At 32.5% G+C, this 10,007-nt stretch overlaps 1 protein-coding gene and 1 pseudogene across 2 annotated transcripts; both read right to left on the reverse strand.

Moving 5' to 3' along the window:
* Nucleotides 1-3,050: 3,050 nt before the first annotated feature.
* Nucleotides 3,051-4,602, reverse strand: LOC120117700 (zinc finger protein CONSTANS-LIKE 4-like). Of its 2 annotated transcripts, XM_039137940.1 has the most exons (3): nucleotides 3,750-4,600; nucleotides 3,609-3,648; nucleotides 3,051-3,578 (listed from the first exon to the last, which is right to left on the reverse strand). In XM_039137940.1, the coding sequence occupies exons 1-3, from the start codon at nucleotides 4,443-4,445 to the stop codon at nucleotides 3,325-3,327; spliced, it is 990 nt and encodes a 329-aa protein (XP_038993871.1). In that variant the 5' UTR covers nucleotides 4,446-4,600; the 3' UTR covers nucleotides 3,051-3,324. The 2 variants fall into 2 exon arrangements, with proteins under 2 accessions (XP_038993871.1, XP_038993869.1); XM_039137938.1 differs by having other exon boundaries at nucleotides 3,051-3,648; nucleotides 3,750-4,602.
* A 2,052-nt stretch (nucleotides 4,603-6,654) lies between these two features.
* LOC120117555 lies at nucleotides 6,655-9,785 on the reverse strand (annotated as a pseudogene).
* Nucleotides 9,786-10,007: the final 222 nt, after the last annotated feature.

Consider the following 10,007-nt stretch of genomic DNA (forward strand, 5'->3'; position numbering starts at 1 on the left):
CCACCGTGAAATCAAAAGTTCAGATGTAAAAAAATTAGATCTACAGGAGCCTAAGGGTTTTTAGGGAAAACAAAGACCGGAATCGGTCTTAGGGCGTTTAGATCTATATTTTAGGTAAATTTGGGAATTTTCGGCCACAGGAGGCGGTGGCCGGCGGCGGAACTTGCGACGGCGTGTGGCTGTCGACGGTTGTCGGAATTCCCACAGACGAGGGAATTTAAGAGAGAGGGGAGAGTGTTTTTCATTCTCTCTCAGTTAGAGAGAGAATGATAAGAGAGCAAATGAGAGAGCTGGCCCGAAGGGCAAGCCGTTTCGGGCTTAAATAGCCCTCCCCGAACGATGCCGTTTTGGGGAGGGCTATTTGTGTAATTTTTAAACGTTAAACCCTGTCAGTAGTCCCTCTGTTTTATATGTTTTACATTTTAGTCACTGAATCAAATTTATGATCCTTTTAATTTGGTCTCTAAATTTTATTTATTTATATTTTAGCCCTTAACCGTAATTATAAATATTTTAGATAAAATACGTATTTAGTCCTTTAGTTTTAATAATTAATATTTTAATCCCGATTACATATTTTTAATTTATTTTAATCTGATATTCAAATTTTATATAATTTTAATTTAGTCACTAAATTAATAAATAAGAAAAATAACATGTTTAATCCCTATAATTTTAAATAATTAATTACAAATTAGGTATTTAATTTTATTAGATTATAATTTAGTCCCTAAGTTTAATATTTTCATTTATTTTACAAGCTTTATTACTTTTTATTTTTTTTTCATACCATGTTTTAATTTTATTTAATCATATGTTACTTTTATATATTTATGTTCATATATATTTAATTATCATTACTATTACTATTATTATTTATTAATTATGTCAATATATATAGTCTTATAAATATATATAATATTTATTTATTTATTCTATTTTTCTATTTATAAATTTAATTTTGTAAATTACTTTTAAGAAAAATAATCATATTTTGATATTTATTTATTTTTAATATCGAAGAAAAGAGCTGTCTTAAGGTACCTATAAGCTCTTTTCTGATATTTTTGAATAAATAAATATCTTACTATATTAAAATAAAATGTTTTTGATATTTATTTATTTTTTAATATCAAAGAAAAGAGCTGTCTTAAAGCACCTAGAAGCCCTTTTTTGATATTTCTAAATAAGTAAATATCTTATTTATGTATATTAATATATTTTTCTTAAAATTATTTGAAAATAATAGAATTATGAATTAAATATATCTTTGAATTTTTAAATTTCCAATAATAGAGACAATTTATAATTTAAAAGTACCAATTTTGGGCGTTGTAGGGGTGCTAATCATTCCCTAAACGTAACCGACCACGAATCCCTTTTTATTATTAAAAAGAATGAATTTTTGGTTATAAACGCAGATCAATTCATCTTTTAACTGATGTTTTCTTAAAACTCTTTTAAAAGATAATTTTTAGGTATTCAACCTACCTAACCCAAAAGGCCGATGGTGACTCCCAAATTATTTTAAAAACCATTTATTCACATCACTTTTCCCGCCAAGTAAGTGCAAAATTAGTGCCCGGGCGAAAACCGGTTACGACAGATCCAAATATTTGACCAATCAATATCACATAAATAACTTAATTGATTATTTAAGTGACATCTCAACACATATATCAACGATAAAAAAAAATTAAACACTAATTTAAGAAAAATGTTAATTTTAAATATCAAATTGTATAATAAAATGACGAAAAAAAAATCAATATTATACCTAATTAAGTGTTCAAAATATTAAAATTCCGTTGAACGTCAATCCTAGATTTATCTATTGTTTTATATTTATTACTGTCTTGTATGTGTTAACTTTAATGGATTTAAATGCAACCTGATCTATGATATGGTTGCTGCTTTTTATGTAATTATCATTATTCATCATCTACTTTAATGTGTGCAATAAATATCCATACTTTCCATTCATGTCATAAATAGCTTTTACTTTAAAGCATTGAAGCATGAATAATAATTCATGTCCATGCATTTTCAGCTTGAGATGGACAGACATGCTTTCACATTATTGTTGTAAATGGAAAATAAATACTATATTTAAAGAAGCAGTTTGAGTATCACAAAAATTGATACTCACACAATAAGACCTCGCCCTATATATAAAGATTGATATTTGCAGCTTAATTATTATTTAAATAAATAATTATTGATAGAATAATAAGAAATTTCAACTCTTCAAAAATTAAAAAGAAAAGTTGACCAATTGAGTATACATCTAAATCAACTTACGAGAGGATAGACAAACCAGCCCTATAAATACACCATTTATAATTAAAAATAACAATAGTTAAATAGCTTAATGGTTTAAAATTTTACCTGCAGGTCAATATGCAGTGCATGCCCTTTTATTTATACGCCCTTTAAAATAAAAATGAAATTTATACAAACATGAAATAGATTTAAATAGTAATATGTTTTTGAAATTTTTACTCCGCTAATTTAACTTAGAAGAATCACACATTAAATACAAATACAAATAATAAAATATTTTATCGATCATTTTTATTTGCTACATATCTTACTTTGATCTTCGATTTTAAAAATATACTGAATTAATTATCTCATTTCTATCATTAAGTCATTAATTCGTATCACTTCAATGAAGTGACACGTAAACAAAATAACACCTAAACTTTCAAACTCTCTTAGAAAAATCATATAATCCTTCTTTCTCTCTAACCCTAAACCTCTTTCGATCCTCGTTGATATCATATATGACAAAGAAAACTCCAAAGAGATTGGGAGCTATCTCGACAACCACGATTCTAGTCACGTACCTGTCGAGTGCACAACCAACCATAGCGGTCCTTACATATTATTTTTAATTTGTAATATAATCATCATAATTTAATCTTTTGTTTTTGTAATATCATGAGTTAATGCTAACACTTTGACTGAGAATTAACTAATGGCATTCTATAAATATTATGCCAAATTAAAATACAATAATAAAATCTCAAACTTGTTCAGAGTAGAGGTACCAAAACCAAAATTTAACCTATAATCATTAATACTGTAAACATGACACATTGCGGAACCAATGGTCCAGATTCCGTAGTTATTTGGATTACAGATGGCAATACATTCTTCTTTCTTCACTTTCTTGCATACTGCATACTGAACAAAAACAGTAATTTAGTGAGTAGTCAAGTAAAAAGGAAAAAAAGAAAACACGTAAAAATTACAACTCCAAAAATTCGTCGTAAAATATTATTACAGGCTACATTAGAAGGAGATGGGAGGAGGTTAATTTCAAAACGACGGAACGACGCCGAATCCATACATGTTACCGCCATTGACCTCGAATTCGATGTCACTGCGTTTTGCGAACCTCCCTTTAATCCTCGGCCGCACCTCTGCGTAAGCTTTTCTCGAGGCGTAACGTATCGTTTTCTCGAATTTCCTGTTCTTCCTCTTCTCTCTGTACCTCAACACCCTCACCTCTCTCTCCACCGATGAAAGTTGCACCACCGCCTGATGGGTTGATTCCGTTGAGCCTTTCCCACACGCGACTGATATGTCCGGCACTGCACTACCATCTGGCACCACCCCAACATCCAACGATGATGATGACACCTACAAAAAGTAAATAGAAAAAAAACATGGTTAAAATTTGAAACTTTGACTATGCGAAAAGACCTGATACTAGTATTTGCTTATATTTGTTTAATGCTTACACTATGGCTAAGGCAGTGAGGGTTGCAGTTGTAGCCATAAGGGAAGGCTTTGGGTGTAGTGAACTCCAAGTCGAAACAGTGATCGTTAACAAGCGGAGCTTGGACGGTTTTGTTTTGGACAGGAACAACTCCGTCAGTTGCAGAGCTGTTCTGCTCCTGGTCATACTTATGTGTTTCCATTTTCGGATCCACATGTCTGTAATCCAGATCCAGATACGGATCCATATCGGAAAACACGTACTGTCCCGCGTTCACGTCCGGGCTTTCAATAGCCTTATGGTTGTTAGGGTTGGGGAGCAGCCACGATACGGCCTCCGCTTCTTCCCTGCTGCCGTATTCAGCGTCACCATCAACGTCGGAGAAGTAACGGTCGTCGAGGAAGTTAAACGCCGTGTTGGGCTTGACAGAACCATAGAAGGGAGCCAATGGAACGCGCTCGTGGCGGCGAGCGAGAGGGTTAGCCGAGTGGATGTCTCGGTCACAAGTAACGCAGAGAGCGGCTGCATCAGCCTTGCAGGTGACATGAGCCGGCGCTTGTTCGCAGACTTCACAGACCAAGACTCGAGCGTGGCGGGAGGCGAGCTTGTTGGCGGCGTGGATTTTGGAGTCGCAGTTGGAGCAGAGAAAGGCGGATTCAGAGCTGCAGAAGAGAGTGGCCGTCGCTGATTTGCACGAGTCGCACAACTTGGAGGCCATTTCAACAAGGAATTTGCCTCTTTGCTCTTCTGTCTGAATTCTGAAAGGTGAGTTTGAGGCTTGGTTTCTGTTATGATTGAAGCTTTGACCAAGTTGGTCGATGATGGTGCGGTGTGGGGCAGAGGAGATCTAGACGCAAGCAATGGAAGTTAGAAACGTGGAAGAGACTTAGCCAAATAGGAGGATTTTATTACGGGTTGAAAATTGGAGGGTGGAGAGGCGAGAGCTGTCAGTTTCAGTGAGAAAGGAACCTTTTATGTTTTCGCCTTTCGGTTATGGCGTGGGCGTAGTCATCAGTAATGAGGAAAATAACAGTAAATTGACTGCTTCTACAGCTGTCCTCTAATCGATCTTTGGATTGGATTGCTTGCATGTGTCACTTTCCAGTTTCCACTTGTTCCCGGTGTGCAATATTTATGTATATTTTGATTTTGGGTATGCAATATAATGGCTAATTTGATGTAGAGTTGTGAAAAATTTTATTTGTTGAAAAAAAGGTCTAACTATTATTTTTTGATTTAATGTGAATGTTATAGTACATGTCGAGGAAGTTTAGAAAGTCGCCGGAAGAACTTACTGACCTATGGATGTTTCGACTAAAAGCCTAATTACCGATATAGGTAATCGTTGTTACTTATGAGAAACAAAGGAAAACATTGGACTTGGCGACCTTTCGACTAAAAGCCTAATTACCAATTTAGGTAATCACCGTTACTTATGGGAAATCTAGGAAACCAATGCTTGAACGTTTGGAGGACTTGACGACTTATGGAGGTCGTCTAGAGGACCTGATGACCAACTCTTGAACTGTAGCAAATATCCCAAATGAACAAATAATTATTGGGTTGTATTATCTGAAGAATCTTTTATTTCAACTCATTAACTGGAGAATTTTGCCCAATATAATTTATCATATTAATAATTACTATAATTTTATAACATGACAGCTATTGTTTCATTTTTGATAAAAAATAATCTTTTTAATTGTTTAATTAAATTTAAATTTTATAGTTTTAGTTTAGAATTTACATCATACCCTATCATCTTAAATAACGTGATTTAAATGCGTATGAGTAAATAAAATTCGATTTACTTAAAATTTGATTTTTTTCAACTGGATTAAAAAATTAAGTTCAAATCGAGTTATAAAATACAACTTGAATAACTCTAAATTTTTAATAATTAGTTGATTGATTTTCAAGTTTTAGTAGAGTCCTTCGACTCTGTATGATATATGTATATCATATATGAAAAGATATACATGTATTGTATATAGTTATAAAAAAATATTTAAATTATAATCAAATAATATCATAAACATTTATAATTAAATTAAAATATAAACTCGAAAATTTGACTCGAATCAACTCGAATTTTACAAACTAGATTTGGTTCAATAAAATTTAAAGTCAAGTTAAAGTTATAAAATATGACTCGTCAACTAGAAATAATTTTACTCAACTCGATCGACTCTATCGAATGTTCATCTCTACGTATAAGAGTAGCATGTCGATCCACCAAATCTCTAGGCTGACTCAAGAAAGCCTTTCTTGGGTCTTGGCTGTTAGGCTTTTATCCTTATATGATATGGCGTATGGGTTCAATGGGCCTACGATTTGCTTGATACATGGCTTAAATTTTCCATGTTTGAATTTGTTGATCAGCATTATAATAGTATTGTGATATTTAAATCAATTCTACGGATGCCTTGCTTTGGAAAAATTATAATATAAATATTTCTTATCATGTAATTTATAATTTCAATTATTAAGAATCTATTAAATAATTTTAGTTATAAATAAAAAATTTATTTTCTTTAAAGATTTCGAAAGCTACTGCATCTACATGATGTATGTGCATTGTAAATAATTAAGAAAGATTTTGAACAAATATTAATATTATTTTTATAATTAACTAAGACTATTAGAAGAAAATATAATTTTAACTATTTAGAATTATTATTGTATACATTAATTTTTAAGATAATTTTAAGTTTTTTTATAATAAAAATGAATGATTATTTAAAAGTTAATTATGAGTAGATTAATAAGTAATTTTTATGGATAAGAATTACGGATAATATTACGGATAAGCAAATTTGTCTATGAGATTTTGTGTTATTTTTTTCTGACAATAAGCCTGACTGCAATGCATTTATTAATATCAAACAATAAAATGCTTTCAATAACCCACTGTTTTTCCGCCAAGAGCTCTATCCCATTTCCTCACATATTTGATCATCGTGGTTGATGTTGAATGCTGCAACGCAGGGCCTCTTGTAGAACCTGGTTTTCTTCCTCATAAATTCCATATCTCTCAACGTTTGTTCTACCATGATTTCGGTACTCGGGAGCTTAAAGTTTTCATCGATAAGTCGAGCAACCCACATGCTACGAAGCTCCGATGCCCGGACGTTCGAAAAGCTTTCGACGTAACCTACAAACGCCATGTTCGGTATCAACGGGTGGATCGTGTCCCTGAAAAACAAATCATCACATGCTGGTTCAAGTATTATTATTATTAGTCTAAAAAATCATAGAGTTCTCAAGCATACCTATACAAGGCCATGATCCCATACGGATATTCAATCACACTCCGGAACGGCTCGGGTAAGATTGTTTTAAGTTTCTTCACTCCATTCTAACCGGTTGCGAGAATTACAACATCGGCCTTCGTTTTCGTATTGTCACCGAACTCGATTCCTTCTTCCCAGAACCACCATGCGGAAGCTCTTTTGAATACAATGTTTCCCTTATCAGCCTCCGCAAAGAAAGTTTTCGGCACGGTGACCATCTGACACGCTGCGATGTCTTCCTCAAATGAGTGGTCTGGTTTCAGTCCGTACTTGTTTAATGGAAGCTTCCAAAGCAAGAAGGATTCCATGAACTTCGAAGCCCCACGCCTCTATCACATAGACACACACAATGTAAGAAAGAAAGTTGTGTGAAGGGATTCATGTAAGAAAAGTTGGACTCACCAGGGGAGATAAGAGGTAGCAAAGGAGGGTCCTGAGTATGGTTTAGTTAGGTCTTTCATGGAGGAACTCTGAAGATCTTGTAGTGTACAAGAGGGAAAAAAGCAAACCGAAGAATCAATGATTTGGAGCAATCCAGTGAGGTGTCCTTACCACCATGGTGCATGGTTGCCCTTCGGCTCCTTCATGCAAACTAAATTACTTAACAATAACCCAATGCTTGAAAACAGGGATCGAAAATATAATTTTATGTTAGGGAATAACTTATAATATTTGAAGAGAATATACTAAATAAATTTTAGAGACTAAAACATATTACCAATAAAAAAATATAAACAAAACATCTAAAATAAATGAAAATTAAAATTTTTTTGGACGACTATCACCCCGTCGATCTCTCAATCCATCCCTATATGAAAATAAAGAAAGAAGCATATCTTTAGAAAAATCATTATAACTCCACTCTTAAATTGAAATAATTATTTTATAAACTATTTCCATCACATCATCAATAGTGTCAACCAATTAAATAGATACACATCAATCTTTTTTTCATGTCATTCACACATATTGATTTTGTTTTACAAACCAGTTTTTTCATTAATATGTATCAAAATTAAATCTAAACTAAGCATTATTTTTAGGATCTACATTAATACATATAAGTTTTTTTATCTCTCTTCATCCGAGTTTTTTTTTTCTCAAAGTTTATTTATTTATTTATGTTCATCCAAATTTTTTTTCCTGGCTCACTAAACTAAAATACCTAAAGTTTTAATTTATTAAGTTATGATGATAATTGAAGGGAACTCAAATTTAAAAGTTTTGTTACGTGTTAAAGCCAACAAAGAAGTCAAGCTAAGTGTGGAATTGTATTTGGATGTTAATGGCTCTGTCAATGCCATAAGTTCAGAGTTCATTCTAATGCATCTCCCTCCATGCAAATTAGATTAATATTTTAAAATTATTTTTGGTTGTCCCTTAGTTATTTGTGCCTTGGTGAAACCTCATATAGACAAGTAATAAATTTGTTATTTTCCATGAATATTTATTCTACAATTTTTATATACAGTTAGTTGGTCATAACTTGAAATATGTGTTCCTTGATATGCAATTGAATAGTATTTTGACAACATCGACATGAACTGTCAGTTAACAATTACTTTTATTCCTATACATGAATTTGAGGTAAAAAGAGACTTTAGATAGAGAAAAAAAGAACTTGGATAAATAGGAAGAAAGAAAACTTGGATGAAGATAGGTAAAAAAAATTATATGTATTAATGAAAACTTAAAATTAATATTTAAATTTAGGTTTAATTTTGATATACATTAATGAATAAATTGACTTGTAAAATAAAATTTATGTGTGTGAATGACATAGAAAAAAAGATTGATGTGTATCTTTTTAATTAGTTGGGACCATTAATGACATAGTAGAAAGAATCCATGAAATAATTTCTGCTTGAATTGGTGCATTTGAAATTAAAAAATTAATCCTAATTTTGTTTCATTATTAACATTTTAACCATAATTAATGGAAAGTTACCTTGGTTTGCTTGTACACACTCAACAACTAAGTCCATGGCTGATTTTTTATAGCCAAAACACAACCATCTTCCGCTTAAGTAGCTGAGAAGCAGCATCTTTGTTCAGCTTGCAATAATCGATGGTATGAAGGATTCCCTTTAAAAATCTCAGGGCCTTTGTTGTTTTGAAAGTTACAAATTCTGGGTATGTCTCCATATTGCCCAATGCAAACAACGACAAATTCAAAGGCATACCACTGCAAATAAAGGCCAGCAGAAATATATATATATTTCATCTCTTTATTAAGGTCAGTTCATATGCTTTTATTTAAAAAAGAAACTTGTATGTAGATAGAAAGAAATGATCTTAAGGCAGTTTGAATCGTTAGTTTGCACCGCAATCTCCCAAACGGGTTTGCCTACCAATGGACGGTTCCAATAGTACCCTGCGTTTCCGGTGAGGTCGGTTGTTTCCGAGCAACCGGAGAATCGGAGCTCAACCACTTTTGAATTGAACTTGACGAACCTCAACACATCAAAGTGTTTGGCATATGATTCCAAGTAATCCAAAACCTCAAGCTTAGAAGGCAAACTTGGGTCGTCTCGATTCTGCCATGGGAATTCTGCAAACTCATAATTCTTACGAGTGGATTGGAGTTTAGTAGAATTATAAGCACAGCTTTTCCATACCCCACCTATGGAATCTGAGGCCTCGAAAACAATGGGGTTATGGTGATATAGCTGTTTAGCAGCCGCGAGGCCACTAACTCCAGCTCCGATAATGGCAATTTTCGAGTTTGAGAGTACTGGATAAGGGCTTTCACAATGATATGCCATTTAAACAAAATTGGGTTTTTGATCTTAGTGAGAATTTCACTAGAAAAATTTTAAATTTAGGGGTTGTGGATTCACGTGGAAGTTGATAAATCCATATAAGAAATTGTATATATTTATAGTTGCATGAGGCTTCGTTTAAGAGAAAGTTTTAGCGTAAAAAATATATTTTTCTTCTGAAAATTATTTAACAAATAATTATAAATAAAATGTTTATATTATTTG

The sequence above is a fragment of the Hibiscus syriacus genome, unplaced genomic scaffold, assembly GCF_006381635.1.
Source record: "Hibiscus syriacus cultivar Baekdansim isolate YM2019G1 unplaced genomic scaffold, ASM638163v2 tig00110321_pilon, whole genome shotgun sequence".
In the NCBI taxonomy this organism is placed as follows: Eukaryota; Viridiplantae; Streptophyta; class Magnoliopsida; order Malvales; family Malvaceae; genus Hibiscus; species Hibiscus syriacus.

Excerpts from the sequence above, each read along its gene's own strand:
- LOC120117700 (XM_039137938.1), bottom strand. The coding sequence starts at position 4,445 with ATGGCCTCCAAGTTGTGCGACTCGTGCAAATCAGCGACGGCCACTCTC. Across the intron at positions 3,649-3,749 it reads CTCACTGCCTTAGCCATAGT|GTGTCATCATCATCGTTGGA; the intron begins GTAAGCATTAAA and ends TACTTTTTGTAG.